At 38.5% G+C, this 25,715-nt stretch overlaps 1 protein-coding gene and 1 pseudogene across 1 annotated transcript; both read right to left on the reverse strand.

Annotated features, from left to right (window-relative positions):
* Positions 1-521: 521 nt before the first annotated feature.
* LOC148295022 (uncharacterized) lies at positions 522-7,204 on the reverse strand (annotated as a pseudogene).
* Positions 4,971-5,920, reverse strand: LOC148295023 (uncharacterized). Its single transcript, XM_088251351.1, has 2 exons — positions 5,302-5,920; positions 4,971-5,014 (listed from the first exon to the last, which is right to left on the reverse strand). The coding sequence occupies exons 1-2, from the start codon at positions 5,918-5,920 to the stop codon at positions 4,971-4,973; spliced, it is 663 nt and encodes a 220-aa protein (XP_088107477.1).
* Positions 7,205-25,715: the final 18,511 nt, after the last annotated feature.

Below are 25,715 nucleotides of genomic sequence, written 5' to 3' on the forward strand. Positions count from 1 at the left end.
GCCGATTAATATCAATAAAGTATAAACTAATGCAACTAGGAGTATACTTATTTTTAATTTTTGAAAATAAACGGTATAGCCGTGCGGCTATTCCGTTTAAATATAATATATTTACATCGTATAGCCGGGCGGCTATACTACGGCATTTCTTTTTTAAAAATCGTATAGCCGCTCGGCTATACTGTTTTTACACGTGGGTAGCCATTTTATTGGGTATTTTTGTCAAAATAGTATAGCCGATCGGCTATACCCATTATTTTTTTTATTTTTAAAAAATAGTATAACCGCGCGGCTTCACTACGGTGATATTTGTTTTAAAGATCTTATAGCCGTGCGGCTATACGGTTTTGACACGTGGCACCTAATGCTAGGCGGGTCTTTTTTATTTATAAATAGTATAGCCTAGCGGCTATACGCGGGGTTTTTTTTTTTTTTTTTTTCCGAACACACAATTCATGCACTCTTTGCAGCTGAAAAACAACAAGAAGAAAATGGATTAAAAAAAACAAGAGGATGAACAACTAAGACTGCACTCGTCCATAGTCCTTCAAAAACTTAATCTTGATTTTATTGAGTGTGACTAGAGCTTCTTGCATGTTAATCCTCTTTTCCGGCAATTCTGTACAACAAGCTAGAGCTAATCTCATAATGGATGATAAGCAATCCCTCCTACTCACAAAATCACCATCTTCCTCTGTTCCAAGTAAATTGGCATCAACAACTTCAACAATTGCAGCATATGGAAGTAATGAATTTGCAATCCATTGCTTTAAATTCATCTCCCCAACAAACATTTCATCAATTGGCTTCCTTCTTGTGAATGTCTCCATAAGTACAATACCGAAACTATACACATCTCCTCTGGTTGAAATGATTCCTTCCATTCCAAACTCTGCAATATTATATATGTGAATTTAGTTATATATGATTAAAAGAAAATCATAAGGTCACCTTGTTCATAATGAAGGACAACATTTATAAAATTGATATAAATCATGAAAGGAACAATAGTATAAAATGAATAGAGTTGACATGACATTTCAAATACCTGTCAAATTGTTGTAGGCAATATAAATCTCCATTGATTGGGTCAAGTTCCCAATATTTTTGGGTATGCTTCCACTGAAATTGTTATTCTCCAATACTAATTCCAGAAGCTCTTTGCATTGCCATAATTTGGATGGAAGTGGACCACCAAACTGGTTGTTACCCAAATTCAGCAACTGAATATTAGGAAGATACTGACATATATTGTCTGGAATGCCACCATTCAAGCTGTTTAGTGACAACATAGTCAAAGAAGAGATATGTTGAAGACAGTCACAGGAACATGCCCTTTTAGGGCATTCTCCTGCACATACATGAACTCCACCTGATCTAAAGAGCCAATCTCATTTGGAATTTCTGAAAAATATCGATAAACTCATTATAAATGCGTGTATATATAATTAATGACACTGCAACATTGTTGTAGTCAAAGCTTAGCCGAGTCATATCTACCTTTGAAATTGTTGAAGTCAAGGCGTATCACCTTCAACATTGTTAAATTCCCTATTTCTCTTGGTATGCTACCTGTTATATATGTGCGCCACAAAGAAGAAGGAAAAAAGAAAAAGAAATAACAGATATAGTTAAGCTCATCTCATCGTATAGATTAATAACAAGATGTTATAATGTAATGATTGATCAACAATAGATTCCTAGATAGTTGGTTGTTGGTGCGCACCTGATAGCTGGTTATTTCCCATATTAATTACTTGCAGTGAAAAGAAACAGAGGCTAGACAACGTTTAATGAAGGAGAAGACTCCTATATTTTCATATATTAAAGATGAATACAATACATAGTAATATAGGGCTGGGCTAGGCTATACAAGGCAAGTGCTGTAATTACAAAGAATCAAGATCCTATAATCAAGACCTATACAAGGTAACTAAATCACAATTGTCTCCACATAATCTGTGATATGATTTGCATATTTCAACACTCCCCCTCAAGTTGGAGCATGGATATTGTGCATGCCCAACTTGCGGCAATGAGCTTGAAACATGAGTTTACCAAGTGCTTTGGTAAACAAGTCTGCAACCTGATGTTTAGATGGTGTGAAATGAGTTGTGATAAGCCCAGCTTGAATTTTTTCTCGAATCAGATGACAGTCTAGCTCTATGTGTTTGGTACGTTCATGAAAGACATGATTAGCCGCAATGTGTAGCGCGGCCTGATTATCACAGTGAACCCGAGCAGGTGCGGCATGAAGGACTCGAAGATCTTGTAGCAGAAAACGTAGCCATGTGAGTTCACAGGTAATTGCTGCCATTGATCTATACTCTGCCTCCGCAGAAGATCGTGATATTGTATGCTGCTTCTTGGTCTTCCAAGATATCAAGGAGTTACCTAAGAAGATGCAGTATCCCGTAACGGAGCGCCTTGTTGTAGGACACGACGCCCACGAGGCATCACAATAACCTCGTAGCTGCAAAGAATTGTTGGATGGAAATATTAATCCTTGGCCTATTGACCCCTTCAAATATTTCAACACACGCATGGCTGCTGCAAGGTGTGGTTTGCGTGGTTGGCTCATGAATTGACTGAGGACTTGTACAGGATATGAAATGTCAGGCCTTGTTATTGTGAGATAGATGAGACGCCCCACAATTCTTCTATAACGAGTGGGGTCTTTCAACAATTCTCCTTCTGTCGACTGTAATTTTAAGTCTTGTTCCATGGGAAAATCCACAGGACAAGCCCCTAACAAACCAACATCATCCAATATGTCTAAAATATACTTTCTCTGTGAAATGGAGATGCCTTCCTTGGAGCGAGCTACTTCAATTCCGAGGAAATATTTTAGCAAACCAAGATCTTTGATTCGAAATTGATGATGGAGAAAACCCTTTAATTGTTGTATGGCAGTAGGATCATTTCCGGTTATGATCATATCATCAACATAGACCAATACCACAGTGATGGATTTACCTTTTACACGAGTGAACATAGAGTAATCAGCCCTTGATTGTCGAAAACCAGCATGTTGAATAGCTGTGGAAAATTTGGAAAACCACTGCCGTGAAGCTTGCTTTAAGCCATATAAAGATTTCCGGAGTCGACAAACCAAGTGCTCCCCCTGTCGACGAAGGCCAGGTGGGGGTAACATGTAAACCTCTTCCTCCAAATCACCATGGAGGAAAGCATTTTGGACGTCTAGTTGATGAAGAGGCCAAGTGTGATGAGCAGCCACTGCTAATAAACATCGAACAGTGACCAATTTGGCCACCGGGGCAAAAGTCTCGTAATAATCCAAGCCTTCAGTTTGGGTGTAACCTTTGGCTACCAGCCGCGCCTTATAGCGCTCAACAGAGCCATCTGATTTATGCTTGATTTTGTAAACCCAACGGCTCCCAATAGCACGTTTGCCAGGAGGTAGTGAGGTGAGAGTCCATGTATGATTTTGTTCAAGAGCCTGCAATTCAGCTGCCATGGCTTCACGCCACTTGGGATCAAGGTTAGCCTGTGCAAAAGAAGTGGGTTCGACACAAGTAGTAATATTATGCAAAAAAGAGCGATATGAGGAAGATAAATGAGAAGAAGAGAGATATTTGGAGAGAGGATAGCGAGTACCTGACACCGAAGAAGAGGATGGAGTGGGAGTAGGAGCAGTCACCAGTGAGCATGCGTAGTCGAGGAGACGTACGTTGGGTTGCCGAGAACGAGTGCTGCGTCGAAGTGCTGGAGAGGAAGAAGTTGAGATGGGAATATCGGAGGATGTTAAAGGAGCGAGGGTTGCTGGTGGATCAGCGATAGACTCAGAGATGATGTCGAGATCAGTGTTGAGGTCGGCGTTGGGATGTGTATCGGAAGGGTAGTGATGGGTATCCGAGGAGAGGGAAACTGTTTCTGAGGAGGGTTTATTTGTTTCCGAGGTGATGATGGGCTGCTCGAAAGTGGCATCAGGAGGAAATGGGTCATGTGGGTGGGATGGCAAAATTGGGCCGTGAGGGAGTGCTGTTTGGGTGTGCTGAGAAATTGTGGAAAATGGGAATATGTGTTCGTGGAAGACCACGTCGCGACTGGAGAAGAATTGGTGAGATGTGAGGTCATATAAACGATAAGCTTTTTGCCCTGCGGGATAGCCAACAAAGATACAACGTCGAGCCCGCGCGTCAAATTTGTGGAGGGAATTTGTTTGAGTGGCGTAGCAAAGGCAACCGAAGACACGAAAATGACGATAGGAAGGTGGGGTGTGATAGAGAACCTCATGGGGTGATTTTTTGGAGAGCACTAATGTGGGCAAACGGTTTATGATATAGGCTGCAGTAAGGATACTCTCTCCCCAAAACTTGAGGGGAACTTGTGCTTGAAAACATAAAGCACGGGCAACAGTAAGAAGATGGCGATGTTTGCGTTCCACAACCCCATTTTGTTGGGGGGTGTGTGAGCAAGAATGTTGCCATAGGGTGCCCATTTGAGCAAAAAAAGAACGCATGGACAGGAATTCTGCACCATTGTCACTGCGCACCTGTTGAATGTCACAATGAAATTGAGTTTTAACATAGGCAAAAAAAAGTTGGATCTTTTCTTGTGTTTCAGATTTAAGATTCATGAGGAACAACCATGTGAAACGTGAGTAGTCATCTACGATAGTCAAAAAATATCGAGCACCTGAGCTAGTGGGTAATCGATGAGGACCCCATATATCGCAATGAATTAACTCAAAAGGTTTATTGGTTGAAATTGAACTTAGAGAAAATGGTAATCTTGTCTGTTTGGCAAGAGGACAGACATCACATTGAGAATGAAAATTAAATGAAATGGAAGGGACTGTTTGAGATAAAACACGCATTGGACCAGTAGACAAGTGACCCAAGCGTTTATGCCAAAGATCAGAAGTGGAGGACAACGCAGCAACCGCTATTCGGGGACCACGCTCACAAAGAAAATCTTCGGTGACCGGTACTAAATAGTACAAACCATCATGCTCCTTCCCCAACCCAATCATCTTCTTCGTTGTTAAATCCTGCATGATACAAAAAGTAGGGAAGAATGAGATAAGACAATGGAGATGACGAGTTAATTTACTGACGGACATTAAATTGACTCGGAAACCAGGAACACAAAGCACGTCTTCCAATTTTAGATGAGGAGTGATTTGAACAGAACCAAGACAAGAGATATGTGCCTGTGAACCATTAGGCATGTTGACTGAAGAATTAGACAAAATGGTTTTCTTAGGAATCAGTTTGGGTGAAGAAGAAATGTGGTCTGTTGCACCGCTATCAATTATCCAAGAGTCATGTGATATACCTGTAGCATTTGCAAAGGCTTGAATTTTACCATCACCTCGTAAAAAGGACTTGATCTGATTAACTTCTTGAGGGGTGAATTTCAGATCATCCAAAGTCTGAGTACCAGTTCCCTTTTGTGATTCCTGGGTGGTGTTGTTGGCGCCCACACGCTTGTTCTTGTTGGGTGGCTTGACTGCCTTTCCATGTAGTTTATGCCATGTTGGGAAACCATTAAGGTAGTAGCAGCGATCAACTGTATGGGTGTCACCATTACAGTGTGTGCAATGTAAATTCTTGTTGTCATCGTCGTGCACTTTGCGAGGCTGTTTGTTGGTACTCTTTGATGTGTTCATGGCATGAACGGAAGTGATTGTGCTATTCTCAGTTATTTGTCGCTGTCTTTCTTCTTGCATGAGCATGGCATATGCCTTGCGCACCGTGGGTAAAGGAGACATCAGAAGCATCTGCGTACGAACAGCCGAATAAGTATCATTTAGGCCCATAAGAAATTGAAGTACCTGTTCTTGTTGCTCTCTGTCTGCAAGCTCCTTCATGACTCCACACTTGCACGCTGGATTACATTGGCATGATGGCATGGGAAGATATGATCCCAACTCATCCCAAAGACCTTTAAGCATGTTGTAATATGCTGAAATAGACTGCTGGTGCTGTCGCATTTCAGCAATTTCTCGCTTGATCTGAAAAATACGAGACACATTCCCTTGAGAAAAACGCTCTTTGAGATCTGACCAAACCTCAGCAGCGGTGTTCGCATAAATCACAGTGTTAGCCAATGAAGGGCTAATGGAATTGAGAATCCAAGATTTAATCAACTGATTGCATCTCCTCCAAAAGAGGTATTTGGCGCTGGTTGTTGGCGGTGCCTTGATTGTGCCGTCAACGAAACCGAGTTTGTTTTTTGCTTCCAAGTTGATCAACATCGCCCGACTCCAAGTTGCATAATTGTCACCATCTAGAAGTTGCGTGACAAGGATCAGACCTGTTTGATCCGCATGGTGTATATAAAAAGGATCAGAGGCATCAATGGTCTCTGTATCTTGTGTGTTAGGCTTAACGCCTGAAGGTTTTGGTGTTTCATCGTCGCCAGCCATGTCTCAGTGTTTGCGGAAGGTGTTAAAGGAGTATGAGTCACCAGGAATGGTGCTCTGATACCATGAAAAGAAACAGAGGCTAGACAACGTTTAATGAAGGAGAAGACTCCTATATTTTCATATATTAAAGATGAATACAATACATAGTAATATAGGGCTGGGCTAGGCTATACAAGGCAAGTGCTGTAATTACAAAGAATCAAGATCCTATAATCAAGACCTATACAAGGTAACTAAATCACAATTGTCTCCACATAATCTGTGATATGATTTGCATATTTCAACATGCAGTGCAGATAAGTTGAAGATTGCAGTAGGCATGGAACCTGAAAACTGATTACCAAAAATATTGAAGGCTTGAAGTTTGGATAAGGACCCGAACCACGCTGGAATGGTTCCCATAAAATTGTTGAATCCAAAGTTAATGAACTGCAGTCGGCGTAAACGGGCCAATTCCTGAGGCAAGGTACCATGGAAACTGTTATTTCTGAGGTGCAGCTTAACAAGAAATGAGAGGTTGCCTAGATGGGGAGGAATGGTGCCTGTGAGGTCCATGTAAGAAAGGTTCAAGGCTGTGACTCTAAGGTGGCGTACGCCACAAGTAACGCCCACCCAGTTGCAAATAGAGGTAGTGGTGGACCATTGGGTGGTCAAGAAGTTGTGAGGATCATTGGTGATATGGGATTTGAGAGCAAGAAGAGCAGACTGATCTGTGGTGAAGTTGGTAATTCGTGCTACTACTGGGCCTTTAGTTATACACAGCAGTAGCAACGTTATTATTGTCAAGAGGAAACCAGGTTGTCTCTCCATTGGATTGGATTGGATTGCTTATTGACTGTTGCTGGACAAGATGTGTGCAATTGTAGAATTCTTTGTTAAACTGATTGGCTTGGGAGGGAATTAAGTTCAAAGTTTAAATAGCCGGGGGTTTCATGTAAGATGTTGGTTTTATTATTATAATTTTTTTTAAGTCACTGTCAAATAATAAACTACTGCTACAGCGGCTTCCATGCTCCATTGTAGCCTGTTGGTTTTTGTTATTTCCCTGGTTTGTCCAAGTCAATGTTAGACCTATATTCTCCTAGTATTGAATCCAGTTCACGAATCACAGACATATTCCTTAAATATATCTAACTAACATAGTTGATAAAATTCCTACGAATAAGAAAAAAGACACACGTTTTTCTTAATTAAACTATAATATGTATAATAACGTATAAATTCCGGTGATGCTAAGCTTCATAAACAATTTCGTGTATCTTCTAGAAGCTAGAGAGTCGAACATTAAACAAAGATGGAGGATTAGCTCTCCAACTATTAATTTCAAGTGGATGAATCAAAGTCCTTGTAATTTATAGCTCTCTGTTATTATTTTAGGAGGTGGAGGTGTGCGATGAGTGTTTGTGACGCTATGATACCACTTGTTAGATTGTAGGGTGATTGTGAGTGGTGTTGCTCTGATACCATTGTTGGTTTATGTGATGAAGGAGTTTAGGACAATAGGACAATAGTTGAAACAAAGTGATTTTATTATATTTGGAGGAGAATAGTACATAGCTTGGTGTAGGCTAATTGACCTTCTTACTATCTTATTTTGGCTTATTGGCCATCACACTTGATTTAGAGTAGTTTGGGCTATTTGGCCCAGATTGGTAAGCTTATTGGCTCCTCAACATAGCTTTGTTTGGGTAGCTCTTGGCTCCATTAGTTTGGGAGTTGGCTTATTGGCTCAACATAGGTTTGATTAGGAGTTCGTGGATGACTCCACTCCACTAGCTAGATTACATTGCTTGCATGTTTATAGGCATTCTTTGCCGACATCATGGTTCTTTGCATATTTATTTTAAAAAGAATCTTGAACTATGAACTGATTTGTTATATAATTACAGTTTATCTTGTTACGTACAAAAAATCTTTGAGGAAAAAAAATAGAGAGAGAGCTGAGAAAATCTCACTTTCCTTGACATGAAATTATGGTTCAGCTCCAACATCAGTTATTGTTGTCGTGGTTGTTAATGTTGTTGTTATTGTTGGAAGATGGGGATTGTCCTCCTCTATTGTCCCAATCCATGGTTGTAAAAAAAATCTGCATATTTTTTTTCTCATAACATAGCAAGCCACAGTCTTGAATAACTTACAAAAGCAATGACCGTTGCAACCCATTTCTGTTATCATCCTTCAAATGATTGCGGAGAATGTTGGCGATCATCCTAAAGGTCAGCAATCCCAACATATACTCCCAACATTTTAGCATCCTCCAATATCTTAATTAATTCTAATAAACTAATACAATATCCAATAAGATATCCGCTAATATCAGAAACATGAAAGCAGTAGATCTGTAGTAGTACAGTACTTGTCATGTTTATATCAACGCTCAATGTACATCGTATGTCTTTGACATAAAAAAATAAAAAAAAACATTTTATGTATTTAACGAAGAAAATGTGTTTTGCATTAAACGGCAATCACATAAGTGTTGTGATACATTGGATTTAGAATTGGTCTGCCTCTAGAGGACTAAGAGAACATTTTCGCAATGCCTTTGAAGTATAAAGCATGTTTTACTTTGACCCATAAAGCACTGAGCCCCCACTTGTATTTTTTCTTTTCTTTTCTTTTTCATTTTTATTAAATATAATCTTATTAGCCCCACTTGTATTTTTTATTTTTATTTTTTCACGTTTTGTATATGTAATCTTGGTAATTTCTATAATTTTCGTTCTTTTTATTTTATTTTATATATTTGTGTGCATATAAATTGTTTTGAATATTTTCTCCTTTGCTTTACTTTGTATTTTTATGTTTGAGTTGTAGTTATATCCTAAATGTTTTGTTTTTGTCAATTGTTGTCATATAATTTCATTCCCATTAAGTAAATAATTTAGATAGCTGGGCCAAAAATCAACAATGGCGTATGGAGTCACTACTTTGGCTAGCACTTTACCCCTTACGGGCCGACCCGGTGTGAGCGGGGATTAGTCTGAGTTGTGGTTAAGGCTTAAAGGTGCCACCCATAGTTGGGGCCCATTCAAGACCACCTCGTGGTTCAAACCAAAATAAAATAAATAAATAAATAAATAAAAATCAACAATGGTAGACCTGGCCAAGAAGCCCGAAACCCCTTATAACCTTCCATAAAGCTATCAATCCACATATGCGTTAGGATTGCATATATATAATACATTATATGCCAAGATTGTTTAGCTAAAAAGTATCATTAAAATTAATGAGAGTAATAATAGGGTCACTGATAATATGGAATCCTTATATGCATGCACAAGAAGTTCGTAAAAAAATTAGGCTACAAAAGACACTGATTATCCGCTTGAAAGGCCGTCATGGCTATAATATTCAATTGTCCATAAATGTAAATTCGATATAGCATGCGTCCATTTCTATGGAGGAAAAAGGTGCCATGTAGCAGTCTGGAGGCACATTTTGATGAGTTCTTGTTGGTGTTTAAGATTAAGATAGTATAGGTTTTGGTGTCAATATGGAAGCGATCAATATAGAATCCTTCTAAACGAAAAGGTTAAATCACATTTTTGATAATGTTTGTTTACATTTGTACAAGAGAATTAGAGCCAAAAATAAAGGGAAGAAGGCCCAAGGCCTAAGGCCTAAGGTATAACGCCCAAGGGTCAAGACCCTTTTCTAAGTGGAAAGTGATTTTCTTTTTCAGGTGAAGGGGAGTCTCCACCTCTTCTAGTCTTCCAATGTGGGACTCTTGATATTGCCCCTAGTTGTGACTTGTGGCAAGGCTTCTTTGCCTAAGGTGATAACCTCTCAAAGTGGCACGTGGCTAATCTTGCTTAGCTAATTGTTCGGTTAGTCACGGTATCAACATGAGTGATTCCTATTCCTCCTTACTCCAATGTTTAACTTCAAGAATGAATAGCCACCATTGTGTAAGGTGGCATGGTTCAATTGCTTATTCTTTTATCACCCAACATCAACTCATTCAATTCTGTTGGTTACATTAACTCCCATTAAAGAATATATTGATTGTTAAGTTGGAAATCCAATTGAGGATTTGCCACACAACTGTTACACAAATACAATTAATTAAATATAAATATTCAAGTGATATATGATATTAATTGAGTAGTAGAAATCCACTCCAAACAGTAGTACATACATGACCAGTCCAAAGCTTAATTACTACTTTCAACGTTTTAGCATCCTCCAATATCTTAATTAATTCTAATAACCTAGTACAATATCCCATTAGATAACCTAATGTCATAAGCATGAAAGCAAACCTTAGTAGTATAGTAATTGTGTTTATACCAAGGGTCAATATTTTATAGTCATATACCATTAGTACCATGCAATATACATCTTATGCCTACCGAAGAAAATGAGTTTGGCATTTGACTACAGTCACATACATGTTGTGATACATTGGATTCAGGATGGACCTGCCTCTACTTGGATTAGATAGGCCATAGACAATTGGGATGAACCTAGGCAAGAAACCCTAAACCCCAATAAAGCTACCATGCAGTAACAATATACGCCAAGATTGTTTAGCTAAAATCTATCGTTAAATTGAGTGTAATCGCACTTCAATATGTTAAGTTTATCCAGATTACCAATTTATGGACAAGAAGTTAGTACAAAAAAAGGCTACAAAGGACACTGATTATCCGGTTCCCCCCCCCGCCCCCCTCCCTTTTTTTATATTTTTTTAAGCAGATTACCCGTGACCTTTGTAGGCATGATATGGATGTTATATCCGTCTCTAGTGTATAGTAGCCACGAATAAACGTCGTTATTGGCTTTAGAAACGACGATGTTATGTGGCTACCGTTCATTAGGCACAGATAATACTCATTGGCACATCTACAACCGTCATTGGTCATTTGAGTCCTTTTGCAGTTTTTTTTTTTCTTCAGTTTTTTTATTAGAAGGCCAAAATATATAATTGTCTGTAAAAGTAAATGCGATATAACATGGACCATTTCTACGGAGGGAAAAATTGCCATGTATCAATCTGGAGGCACATTTGGATGAGTTCTTGTTTGTGTTTAAGATTAAGAAGTGAAAGACATGGTTGTTGAGTTTGATGGCATAGGTTTTGGGGTCAATGAGAGCGATAAATTTTTCATAATTTTATTAAGTCCTTTGTGGTAAACATAGGGATATAATTGTCATATGGAGGGAGTAAGGGAAGGACACACTACCTTGATCAAGTGGCATTACCCACATCTGCTTGATCTATGTCATTTTTAATTTTGACAATTTGAGTCATATAGTTATGTTTAGTTAACGGCTAAATCCTACAAATCTAGCATTGCGAAAGTAGACGGAATGGTTATGTTCCGGTGGGATTGTAAAAGTTTCATTGAGACAAAAAAGTTATGACATTTGTTGGTTGTATATTGCCATGTCGAGAGTTCCATAAATTAATTATATATTTTTTTGTCAATAAATTAATTAGATTATGTTTTGAACTTGATAGCAACAACAAACTATAAGACTAAAATTGTTTAAATTAAATTGACATACCAGAGTGAACAAACGAATTAAACAATATGAGGTATGACATTATTCCTATTTTTTTTTTTTTTCCGAAGTTAGGAAGGACGATCAGTACACACATGCATTATTCTACTCTACTACAATGTTCTTAAACAACCACTAACTTAAATACCCTCAATATTAAAAACAAAATAAAGTAAGAATCAAAACCCTAGTTAATTTGTATCTACGATCAAAATTTATATCGATGTTATATAAAGAAAATCTGCTCTGCATATCTATGATCAAAATTCCTGTTACTGTTGGTTGGTGGTGACACCATCCTTTATTTTGCTCAACTTTGACTTTTTCAACTTTGACACCATCCTTCATTTAACTTGACCTACATGGTTTTGTTTGGCAGATTTTCAATCACCAACCTCGTTCAACATTTCAGGTAGCAGCATGCCAAGATTGAAATTGGCAGGATCAATTTTTATGGTAATGCTACCGAATTTTCTCTGTCACACATTTTAGCATCCTCCAACATCTTAATTCATTCTAATAAAATTAATAAACTAAAACAATATGTCATTAGATATCACCAAATATCATAATATGAAAGCAGGAAAACAAACTAGTAGTATAGTACTTGCCATGTTTTATACCAAACTCTCAATATTTTATAGTCATACGATACAATATACATATGATATCTACCGAGGAAAATGAATTTGGCATTGGAACAACAATCACATAGATGTTGTGATACATTGGATTTAGAATGGGCATGCCTCTACTTGGATAGATCACAATTGGGGACGATGATATAGGATATTTTACTTTGGATAGGTGCAGAGCCGGCCCTGGCCTAGGGCCACCAGGGCCCAAAACTGTGGGGGCACAAAAATATGAATTTTTAGTCTATGTATTTATTACATTAATAAAATTAAAAAACCCCCAAACCGTCAATGTCCTAGAAGGAAGTAGCCGTGATCATTAATCATGGCAGCACCAAACCTCTTTGAGATTCTCTAGGAAACTAAATATAAATTATATAATATAATATTTCAAAAAACAAAAATTAATGAAACTAAACATATGGAAACAAAGAGTTCTTAACAAAAAAAAAAAAAAAAAAAACCAAACAAACGTTCTTATCTTAGCCAAAAAAAAGACCTGGTAGTGGTAGCAACACACATCAGAAGCTTTAGCAATTGGAAAGTCTTTTCTTTGTGTCATTCTTTTTTATAAATAGATGTATAATAGGTTTTTTTCAAGAGACATCTTTGTTAACTTATTTTTCTTTTTTATTTGTTTTAGCAAAAAACTCAACAAAGATTCTTGTTCTTTACAATTGGAAATTTGAAGTTTCGAGTTGAAGAAAAAAAATGCTCAAAATCCAAATTTTACTATTCTTTGTTCATTAGTTTTATTGTTATTGTTTGTGTTTTTATAAAAATTAAAAAAATGTTACCTAATAAAATTAATTTGTTGATAATTTTTTTTTTTGTAATTTGGGCACATTCTAAAAATTTGCCCTGGGCCTCAGAAAACCCAGGACCGGCTCTGCTAATTATAGTCTGCGAAATATATTATCTAATTTCCCTGACACAGTTTTAGCGTAAAAAAGAGGATGGGATAGTATTACAATAAAGGAACTAAAAGTGGAAAATTAATGGTGATCAAATAAGAACCCAAATGGAAAAAGGTATTGATTCATCGTAGAGAGGAAAATTTTCCTAGATTGGTGTGGTGCATTCTACTAAGATTGTTGTGATTTCCTCGCTAGAATGTGATGGGGTTCAGGTTGCTAGTCCAGTGAGCTATACCGAGTCCATGTCTTGATTCTCTTGGACTAGAGCCAAGTATTGTACATGTGGTTTTTCATCCCTTCTCTTTTCTCTTTGTTTTTTTTTTTCGGGTTGCAGATTTCCCCTTTTGATCCTACTGAAAAGAAGAAAAAGAAGAAACAGAAGAAACAAGGTTACGCGCTCCAGATGTTTCATTCTGGCTGAGTCTATACTCATCTCTCCCAATTAGGCCTTCCGTGTGAATTAGCTTTTCTATCCATTTTCAGAAACAAATTTAAAATTACGGGGGCTAAAACTTGTGGACCCCATTATTGCCACGTTGACATTGGGCTTTTTGTGTAGTTGTCTGTTGTATAAGTAACAAGTCTCCTATTTTGCTGAATTTGATATTATATCATATGTGATTTAGGGGCTATTCTATTTCTATTTGTTATATTAAGTATGGGCTTCGAACTTGTGTAGGTAATCATTCTTAATCATTCTTTCTAAGTCGTTTATAATCTTGATAACTTGATAACTCATTTGGGAGTGATTTTAGATAGGTCAAGAATCACTTTTCCGTATAAATTTTACAATCACTTAAAGTGATTATATGGAGAAGCAATGTTTGAGATGCTTCTCAAAAGTGTGATTCTGGCCTATCCAGTACATGCATCAAACTTGTATGGGTAATCATTCTTTTTAAGTTAGACCAAAAGGATTGTTCTTTTCAAGTTTAGAATCTTTATAGCCTATATTCTAGACAAAAACAAATGTCATTTCAAGCTCAACGCAAATTCTTATATTCAGCAACACGATTGAATGGATATTCAAAAATGTATAAATTAATTTGTCAAAATATGCAAGTATAATTTTTTGGGAAACGGCTAGTGAGACAAGTGAAGAAACCGTATCAAATAGGCCAACTTACAATGACCTCTAAGACAATTTCAGCTTAGTTAGTACTCAAAATTACATAACATTGAAGCCTAAAGGGATCCAATCATAATCTAACGCCAGGTTTGGATAAGGATAGTGGATGTTTAAAAGTACTAAGAGCATTCGCAGTGGACTTTCTAAATTACCTCTTTAGATCAAATTTAGGGAGAAAGTCAAAAAGCCTACCTCCAAGTCCAATCATGCTCCCTATTAGTCTCTTGGAGACTTCTACTTTTAGGAACTCTTACATTATCTAAACCCTTCATAAAAAATACTCAAATAATAAGAAAACGAAGTTTGAATAGTGTAGTGTAGTGTTAATCGGATACACACAATAATTTCTCTAATTTATCTCAACATTAGAATGCATGAGTAGATCATGTACACGTGGGATCCCTAAGCTCCCTATAATAGCCAATATTAATTTTAAGTTTAAAATATTCATTAAACCTTCTATTTGAGGGACACCTTTGTAGGGCTTTACTCCACATTTTATTCCACTAATCCAAACCGTCTAGTTTTTAAATAATTGTTCAAAAATCATCTATATAAAAAATCACTTGAATCCGATATCATTTGACCACTCAATTGAGTTCTTGAAATTTTAGTACTAAGTATCGTGTTCATTGATTTTGTATGACACAATTGGATGTAGAAACAGTTTCTGATTTGTCTAATTTTTTGCAAGGATGATCTATGAATATAGACTTAAAAAATAGATGGTTTGGATCGTTAAAAAAAAAAAAAATCGTAAGATACCCTAAAGGGTGTCCCTCAATAGAAGGGGATTGTATATATATTTATAGAGGTTGGACTATTTATGTTGAATTAAAAAAGAATTATAGCATTTATGACTTTCTAAACTAGAGAGTATGATTAGTTGAAATTTTATAGCGAGCTCCTAAAATAACTTTCGTGTGTTTTTAGCTAAATTTTAACGAAAAAATAGAGAGCATGATTGTAGATGCTCTAAGATATTCATAAATGATGGAATTTAAAATGAAGAAAATTAATGTTTGAGGATTTGTAAAGTTTTTTGTTTGGCTAATGGATTTAAACACAAAATTTAACGTTTATCATCTTGAAATATTAGAAATGACGACTATTTATATATAGAATTTAAAGTTGGGACTTATGACCTCTAAATTCCATGTTTTTTTTCCCACGTGATTTATGTCAATTTAGAAATTCTGACTTTTGTCAAAATCCCAAGTTTATTTTCCTCATTCAAATGCACCACAATAGTTTAGGTCTTCAACTTATTGAAATTGATAAATTTAAAAAATGTGAAAGAAGTATGCAACTTTAAAATAAAAAGACAAAAGGATAAAAGTGAAAACGAAAGAGAAAAAAACAACGAAGGTTGAATCACCATAAGACATAAAGAAATGGTCTAGTTTTATGTCAATATAGGATAAGATATGGCTTAAAGTGCTTTTCTATATTTTTTTTATTATCGAATATCGCTAAAATAGAATAACTGTGACCTCCGTTCTTGGAAACCCACCTTGTGGTGTGGGCCGTTTAGTGGAGGATGATTATACAAGGGCTTGTAGAGTCTAGACGCCGGCTTTTATTTTTATGTTTTGTTTCTTGTTTGGGCTTCGGCCCACCCTTGTACACAAAAATAAATAAATAAATAATTGTGCCGCTTCCAGCTTGAACTATCATGCCAATCTTTGATAATAGAAAATAGGCTTAACTGTTACAGTGCCCCCTGGAACATTGGTCAATTCTCACTTTACCCCCTCAAAGTTAAAGTGACCCACTTTGCCCCCTTGACCAAGGTTTCGTGTGTCACTTTACCACTTTCCATCAACGCCATCCCAAATTCCGTTAAAATGCTGACGTGGCAGGGGTATATTGGTCAATTCAACTGAGCTGGGCTTTTTCCCACCAATCTGAGGTTGTGACGTGGACTTGTGGATCCCACCTCTAACTAAAAGATCGTTAGGCTTGCTGATGTGGATTTGTGGACCCATGTCTAACTAAAAGCGACTATAATCTCAGAAAAATGAAAAATGAAAAGAGGAAATCAGCTTGGGAGGGAAAATTGAGATTTGGGGATTTTAGGTCTAGGGTTTGAGCACTGTGAGAGAGAGAGAGAGAGAGAGAGAGAGAGAGAGCGCCGTGAGTTGGTTTCGAAGAGTTGAAGGCAAGAAGAAGCGACGCGAGTGGACGACGATGCCCATGTGGCGAGAAGCAGGAGAAGCACAACCTTTGTACGGTAAGTGATTCTTCTGAAAAGTGACCTGTTTTCTGAAAAGGAATCTTGTCATGTTATGTGGAAAAGAACCTTGAGCTGATAGTGATGCGCGTTGTGTACAAATGGATAGTCTTTAGGTCTTTTTGTGTTATTTGTTGTCGGGAGAGTGGGTTGTAATGCAGTATACCTTTCCTGATGTGGTCCCGGTTTTGTTTTCTTGTGGTTAGCTTTGAATATGTTAATCTAACAATGTTTGTTGTCTTGCTTTTAATAATTGGCTTAGAAGACTATTTTACTGTTCTTAAAGACAAACTCCTTTTTGTTTGTGTGTAGAGGACAAAGAGTTAGTCACATTTGAAGTGCATCATGGTGGTAGAATTGTGAAAAACAAACAGAATAAGTGGTGTTATAGTGGAGGGTCTGTAGGATATTTGGATTGGTGTCCTGTAGAGTATATAAATATGTTAGAGATGTGGGAGCAAGTGAAAGTGCTTGGGCACATGGGGAAAGTATCACTTAAAGGAGTAGTAAATGATGAGTTACTGGATCTAGAGACAGATGGTAAGCTGTTAAGTTTGTGTGATAAGGTACCACTTTCTTATGAGAGAGTGGTGCTAATTTATGTACAACACATTGAAGAGGTAGGTATGGCTTTGAATGAGGATAGTGAAGAGGAAGGTCTGGCATTGAATGAGAATAGGGAAGAGGAACGTGCGGGTTTGAATGAGGAAATTGGGCCAGTAAACATAGATGAAGGCAGTGGGCCACTTAACAATGATAAAGATGGGGGGCCTTTTACTGAGGATCATGGGCCTGCTTGCACAGTTGAAGACTGGGATTCAAGTGATGATGATGGGCCCCTGAACAATGAGGGTAATAGGGCTGATATAGGTGAGACTGATGTGGAAGACAGGAATGAAGACAGTGAAGATGAAGAAGAGGAAGATGACCCTGATTTTGTTGACAGTGCATATGAGCAGAGTGAAAATGAATGTGAGTTGTTGAAAAAGGATGATAAAGCATTTGAAAATTATGTAGACCACCCTGAAGTAGTTGAAGACCCAAATGCCCCTGTAGAAGAAGATGGGGAGTCAATTGATGTAGCTAAAAGTGATGTTGAGAGCTTGGATAGTAGCTCAAATGACGAGGATAATCGGAACCAGAAGAAAAGGAAGAGGAAATTGCCTAAATTTCAAGAATTTAGGCCAGAAACAGATATGCGCAACCTTGTGTTCAAGCTGGGTTTAAGATTTCCAACCACTGACTTATTTAGGAAAGCAATTAGGGACTATTCCATTATAAACAGGAGGATGATTAAATTCAAATGCAATGATCGTGACAGGATGAGGGCAGTGTGTGCAGGGAATTGCAACTGGGTTTGTTTTGCTTCAGCAGTGAATGGTAGTGAATGGGTTCAAGTGAAGAAGTTGGTTGACGTGCATGATTGTGGGACAGTTGACCACAACTTTCATGCTAACTCAACATGGTTAGCTCAGAGATATGCTACTAAACTGTCTAGACTGCATAATTGGGATATGGGAACTTTTAAGCAGCATGTACAAGAAGATTTGTCTGTGATAGCTTCTAAATCCCAAATATATAGGGCAAGGCATAAGGCAACATCCATAACTGAGGGGACTTATGAAAAACAATATGAGTTATTATGGGATTATGCTGCTGAACTAAGAAGGACAAATGTGGGTAGCACAGTCATTATCAAATGTGAGTTGGAGGGTGAAAGGCCAAGGTTTGAGAGGATTTACATTTGCTTGGCTGCAGTTAAGCAAGGGTTTTTGCAAGGATGTAGGCCAATGATAGGATTTGATGCTTGTCATATCAAAGGTCATCATCCTGGACAATTGTTATCTGCTGTTGGTGTGGATCCTAACAATGGCATGTATCCTATTGCATATGCAGTGGCTGAGGTGGAGAATTACGAAACATGGTCATGGTTTTGTCAACCGTTGGCAGAGGACCTTGGAATCAAAAAGAGCTCAGGATATGTGTTCATCACAGACAAGAAAAAAGGCTTGATTGATGCAGTACATGATCATTTTCCAAACGTTGAGCACAAACACTGTGGTTGGCTGGAGTGCTGAGATATCACCAACCAAAGTGGTTGGCTATTATGGAAGAGAGAGAGAGAGAGAGAAAAAAAAATCCAGAAAAAAGAATCTGATTTGGTACTTAAATTGGGACTTCACAATATTTACGGTTGTGCCATTGCACTTCCATAGATCATAACTTCTTTGTTTTAAATCGAAATTGAGCGTGCTGCTTGTCTATGGACTAGTATTCACAAAGCTCTACGCAACAGTGCTACTCAATTCCTCAAATTCTTTCTCGAACAAAAAGTGACTAAAGTACCCCTACTCCCAAGGGCAAAAACATAATTTCACTATTAAGTAATTAAATAAACTATTATTTGGGACAGGGTGTTACAACTTCTCTCTGTTGGATTCCCTTGCTATCAAATATGGGAATCTTGACTCAATTGTTGCCGCCCTCCGTGAGCGAAAAGATGCCCATGACCACCTCGATCATAAAGTCACTAACATGACCCGTAGTTATGACAGTCTGCTAGATAAGTTCAATGTCCACCGAGAAGCTTCTAAGGCGGCCAAGTCTGAAGCCATTGTTGATGCTTACAAGTTAGGCTACTTGGACTGTAAGACCCGTGTCTTGGGGAAACAAGAACGGTGAGCAATCCCACATCGCTTGGGGAGGGAAAGGTGAAGTGCTTTAAATGTGTGGGCACTTCTCTTCCTAGCACGAGGCCTTTTGGGAGCTCACTGGATTCGGAGTCGTAAGAACTCCGAAGTTAAGTGAGTTGGGGGCCAGAGCAATCCCAGGATGGGTGACCCACTGGGAAGTTGCTCGTGAGCTTCCAGAAACAAAACCGTGAGGGCAGAGAGGGGGGCCTAAAGCGGACAATATCGTGCTAGGGGAGTCGGGTCGTGACATGGACTGTAAGAGAGGAGTTGCTTCCTATCACCCATTGAAGATGGAGATAAGGAGTTGTTTTGCCTAGAGGTATCCCTTGCCCAGGATGAGCAGGTTGCTGCAATGGATGTGGAGCATGTAACTGATAAGGTAGCAGATGTGAGCAGGCTGTCGAGGTGGATCATGGTGACATAGCAGGTTGGTTGGAACCATGAGGGACATAGCTGATCATGCCGAAGTTTTATAGGTTGCCGACATGCGTCACCTGCTGAAGTCTCACAGTAGATAGAGACTATTCAACTTTTTCATGCTTTGTAGCTTTATTTTTCTTTTCAATAATTGGTCTCGGTTGACCATCTTCTTTAGTTAAACTCTGGCCAATTGGTTACTTTAACTATGGAAACTTCAATTTTTATTGAGTTTTGTGAACTGCTTAAGTGGCCTACTGGCGCCTTGGTTGGTTAACTTCTTACGTTGTCTCTTTGAATGTTGTCATACGTCTCCTTAGGACGTTTTGGATGGTTTCCTACATCTCCCTTAGAATGTTTTGGACGGTGTCCTACGTATCCCTTAGGACGTTTTGGACGGGGTTGCCTTACGTCTCCCTTAGGACGTTTTGGACGGTGTCCTACGTCTCTCTCTTAAGACATTTTGGACGTCTTCGTGCGCCTCCCTTAGGGTGCTTTGAACATGCTTTTTCTCGAACAATTCTTTAAATGGACAACTGAACTTGTATTGATATTTGTGTTATTACATTGCTTTATTGAAATGGAAATAACTGGATGAATAGCTCGAAAACATCAACAGTAGCTTTTCTTCGTCTGAAGTAGAGAAGGCTCAGTCACTTCTTAGAACTGAGCTGGTAAGCGGAGGGTTTAGCAATCAAGCACAACTTTCTTGGATACTTATGCTTGGTCATTGCCTTGCGGATATCTTGAAATAGACAAGTATTGTTGGATGCCATACTTCGCAAAGAATCTTGTCATCTGCTTGTTGGTGACAAGCGACTATGGATAGCCAAACCGACAGATGATGTTCTTCTAGACAAATCGCTCTACATCTGCTTCTTTAATAGAGGATAGAGCTTCGGCCTCGATCAATTTAGTAAAGTAGTCGGTGACGACGATCATCATGTCTTTCTTGGCAGGTGCTGGTGGCATGGGACCAACTAAGTCAATGGCCCAGTGCATGAATGGCCAAGGGCTGTTCTACGGATGGTACACTTCGGCAGGTAGGATAGAAACCGGCTTGTACTGTTGACATTGATCACATATTTTGACATACTTCATGGAGTCCTATCGCATGATAGGCCAAAAGTAGCCTATGCTTAGAGCTTCCTGAGCGAGTGACTCGCCCCCAGAGTCAGGTTGCACTCGCGCAATTAACTTGGAGGTGTGACGTAGCCATATCTTTATAGTGCTCTTGCCTTTTAGAGTTTTTCAAATAAGAATTCCTATATGGGAGGGAATTATTCTTTCCCTTAAATGGAGAGATTGTATCAATTAGGGTTTTTGATGAGAATCAAATCCCTAATTTGTGGAGATATCCTTATCTTTGGTCTAGATAATTAGCCAATTAAATGGGGCATAATAATTGACCTAAGGGATATTCCCATTGTCCACGTGGCACCTCATGATTGGTTGCCGAAATATTTGTTCCCAGACCAAGTTCAGCTTGTGTTTCAACAGATTATAAACTATACAAAACCGAACCAGTTCAACAACTCTTACCAACATAATTATAAATCACCCACCTAGTTAAAACAAGCAAGTTCAGATTGTCTATATTACACCCACACAGCTAGCCATATCCCTACAACAACTCTAAAGCAACCTTCAACTGAAATAAATGCATGGCCTCAACGAAAATTTTTGCTAAGTCAACTAAAGTGGAGATTCAACAGGCAGCCTTTGAGTGTTTGGTGTCTATATGTTAGTACAAGAATTTAAGGCTGTCTCTTGACCTTGAAGAGATTATTCATATTACTAAAAGGGCTTTGAATGACGAGGATATTGTTGCACTTCAAGCCATTGAATTCTAGAGTTCGTTATGTGTTAAGCTCATAATTTCATACATATACATGCCCAATTTACTTACTTCTTTTGCTTAGTTCCTATAATTCTAAGTTATTTCCCTCCCTTTGTGTGTTTTGTAGGCCAATAGAGCAAGAGAGCATAATTCATGCAATTCAAGCATGTTAAGGCCTAATTTGGATGAATGGAAGAAGAGCTTAAAAGACAAACTCATTTTGGCTACAGCCCCCTGCCAGTCCAGTTCCGTAGGTCATATTGCAAGCTTTGTTTCAGCAACCTACACAGCTCGGATGAGGCAGCATTCTTCATGAAAGTTGTTTCAATGGGTGTGTACTATAACATATCCAAAATTCAGCCCCATTGGATAAATATGGAGTCTGTTACCTAGCAAACACAGAGCCATGCTCAGGATGGATTTTATCAGCGCGCAAAATGAGTTAGCAATTTGTTTTGGCCTTAACTTCCTCCTCCGACCTTGGATTGGCCCAAATGACATATGGCTGGAAAGAAGACATTCTGAACTTCAATTTCGAGTGCTTAAAGTCCTAATTTGATTAAGAGAAGCCCAAGTTGTAAGCCCTTGAAGTTGCTGGTTATGCTGACCTCAGCATGTGCTGGTTGGATGCTTGGTCATGGTGAGCTAGGTATGAGCTATCATTTCTGGTTGGAAGCTTGGTCATGGTGACATGAAGATGAGCTAGGGCTGCTGGTGGGATCTATTGGTGAAGTGCATCAACCAATTCATCTTTTATAATGCAAGTGTTGTATGCATTAGCCATATTGAATTCAGATTTGTCACTCCCCTCTCCCTATAAATACCACATCCATTCCACATTCAAGACACAACAAATCCTGAGATTCACAACCCCCACAATTCACTCCAACCATCCTCAAACACTCTCACAATCCCAAACACTCCAACAATCACCAAAACAACTCCAGCAAACTTCTCTTCCATTTCCCTACGAATTTCATCTTCCTTAGCCATCACCACTCACTCAAACTCATCCCAAATCACCTCCATATCCTTCATACATCTTTCTAGAAGTGGGGAAGCTCTTGGAGAAGCATTAGAAGTGGAGAAGCACTTGGAGAAGCCTTGGACACCACAAGAACTTCAGAAAAAGGGTTTTTCTACTCTTATTGCATTCATTATGTTTTCTCATTTCTGTTCAAGTCTCTTTTCCATTATGAGTAGCTAAATCCATAACTAGGGCTTCGATGTAACCTAACATGAATATTCTGGGTTTATAAGTTTGGAGTTTCAAGTTTGATTCATGATTCATGTTCTTATTCATTATGCTTATAAGTTAACATGCTTGTTTGAATGATTGATCACCATTAGAACTTGTTTGTTAACTATCTTGGTTTGAATTAAGAGTATACACCATGCTTTAATTCGAATTGAACTATGAATAGGAAGAGTATGTATGGACATTCGACAACAGGGATTAGATACATACTTGGTTGTTTAAAATGTTCTTCTATGCTTAATGGGTTCCTAATGCTTAATTTTAGGTTAGACAACAAATGATCAAATTAGGGAATTAGGAACACAAGGTTAGGACCAAACACCATGGCCTAATCATACTTTAGCTAGAATCAATCTTTGAATCTGAATTAGACTTGTTACTTGAATCTTTATAACCCAGAATTGAATTGTTATGGTGAATCGAATGCCCTAGTCTCCAAACCTGTGTTTTAACTTTCAAAACCACCCTTTGTTACTTTTGTTTACTTGCTTTCCGTTGCAATTTCAGTTTGTTCATTTCTTTCTATAATCACAAGCATTCTCACTTCAAAGTTCATTTTAATCTTGCTGCATTTGTTTTCAAACTCACTCTTGCTTTAAATTCTGTTTTAGATTTAACTTCCTAACTTCTTGAATTTGGTAATCTAAAGTACATAACTAATTTGAACTTCTCAGTCTTCGTGGGTACGACCTCGTACTTGTCTTGCTATACTACTAATTGCCCCGTACAATTGCGAGTTAACATATTATTAACAACATTATGTGAGACAGAGATCAAGATAAAGAAGGATAGGAAGATGAGAATAAATGATTATAAGGATCAAGGCTTGAATCATATCAATGCGGTAGTGCTAGATCTCGTCAGATTGCTATTGGAGACACTTGAGAGGACCGAGGATAAAGCATTGGGAGTTGTGATGGCTGGAGGCACTTGCCTCCGTTTGCTTGCACTACTAATAGAGGACCGCGTGGTGGAATCTATAGTGCCATTTCTATTTAACAGTACAAAAGCACCATAGGCTGGGGACAATGTGGTGGACTCTGTCAAGGAATACTTGGCAAAAATTGATTGCAAGCAGATGGAGGTAATCATTCACGCATTTGGTTCCATTTCGGAAGGCTCAACCGAAGGAAAACTAATGTAAATTGCTTGCACTACTAGTTGAGGACCGTGTGGTGAATTCTATAATGCCACTTCCATTTAACAGTACAAAAGCACCGTAGGCTGGGGACAATGTGGTGGACTCTGACAAGGAATACTTGGCAAGAATTGATTGCAAGCAGATGGAGGTAATCATTCACGCATTTGGTTCCATTTCGGAAGGCTTAACCGAAGGAAAACTAATGGAAATTGTTGTTTTGATTTTTTATCATATGCTAGATGCCTTGAAAAATGGACCAGGTGACTATACGAAGGTGATTGCGGCATGGGCATTGGCAAAGTTATTCCAATCTGTCCCTCGTACATGTTTGGAGATACCCCAAATAATCAAAGAAAGATGCAGAACTATTTTTTTTCGTCTTACTACTAGCATGAATGATATCTAAGAAGTTGTTGAGAGCGTATGTGCAGTGTTGTACTACTTTCGGGCGATTTTTAAGCGGGCACCCAAGTAACTAGTGCCGAATGTACTGTGCTTTTTGCCTCCTCTTTGCAGCGTGATTGAACGAGCAGATTGTAGTGAGTAAGTCAGAACAGTAGCCTATGAGTCAATCAATATAGCTATGGCATGTGAATTTGTAGTAACAACGCAGGCGGAATTAAAGTTGCAAAACACAGAACAACTTCATATGGGGATGGGTTCAGATGGAGGTGATCATATGCTAGATGCCTTGAAAAAAGCACCATAGGGTGGGGACAATGTGGTGGACTCTGTCAAGGAATACTTTACAAGAATTGATTGCAAGCAGATGGAGGTAATCATTCACGCATTTGGGTACATTTGGGAAGACTCAACCAAAGGAAAACTAATGGAAATTGCTTGCACTACTTGTTGAGGACCGCGTGGTGGATTCTATAATGCCATTTCTATTTAACAGTAAAAAAGCACCATAGGCTGGGGACAATGTGGTGGACTTTGTCAAGAGATACTTGGCAAGAATTGACTGCAAGCAGATGGAGGTAATCAGTCACACATTTGGTTCCATTTCGGAAGGCTTAACCGAAGGAAAACTAATGGAAATTGCTGCTTTCATTTTTTATCATAGGCTAGATGCCTTGAAAAAAGCACCATAGGCTGGGGACAATGTGGTGGACTCTGTGAAGGAATATTTGGCAGAATTGATTGCGAGCAGATGGAGGTAATCATTCACGCATTTGGTTCCATTTCGGAAGGCTCAACCGAAGGAAAACTAATGGAAATTGCTTACACAACTAGTTGGGGACCGCATGGTGGATTCTATAATGCCATTTCTATTTAACAGTACAAAAGCACGATAGGCTGGGTGTAAGATCCCACATCGACCAATGGAGAGGGGGTTGATGTGCCTTATATGTACATGCCCGCATCCATCTAGCACGAGGCCTTTTGGGAGCTCACTAGCTTCGGAGTCATGGGAACTCTAAAGTTAAGCGAGTTGGGGGCTAGAGCAATCCCAGGATGGGTGACCCACTGGGAAGTTGCTTGTGAGCTCCCAGAAACAAAACCGTGAGGGCAGAGAGGGGGGCCCAAAGCGGACAATATCGTGT

Source organism: Prunus avium, chromosome 4 (assembly GCF_965620075.1).
Source record: "Prunus avium chromosome 4, drPruAviu1.hap1.1, whole genome shotgun sequence".
Lineage (NCBI taxonomy): Eukaryota > Viridiplantae > Streptophyta > Magnoliopsida > Rosales > Rosaceae > Prunus > Prunus avium.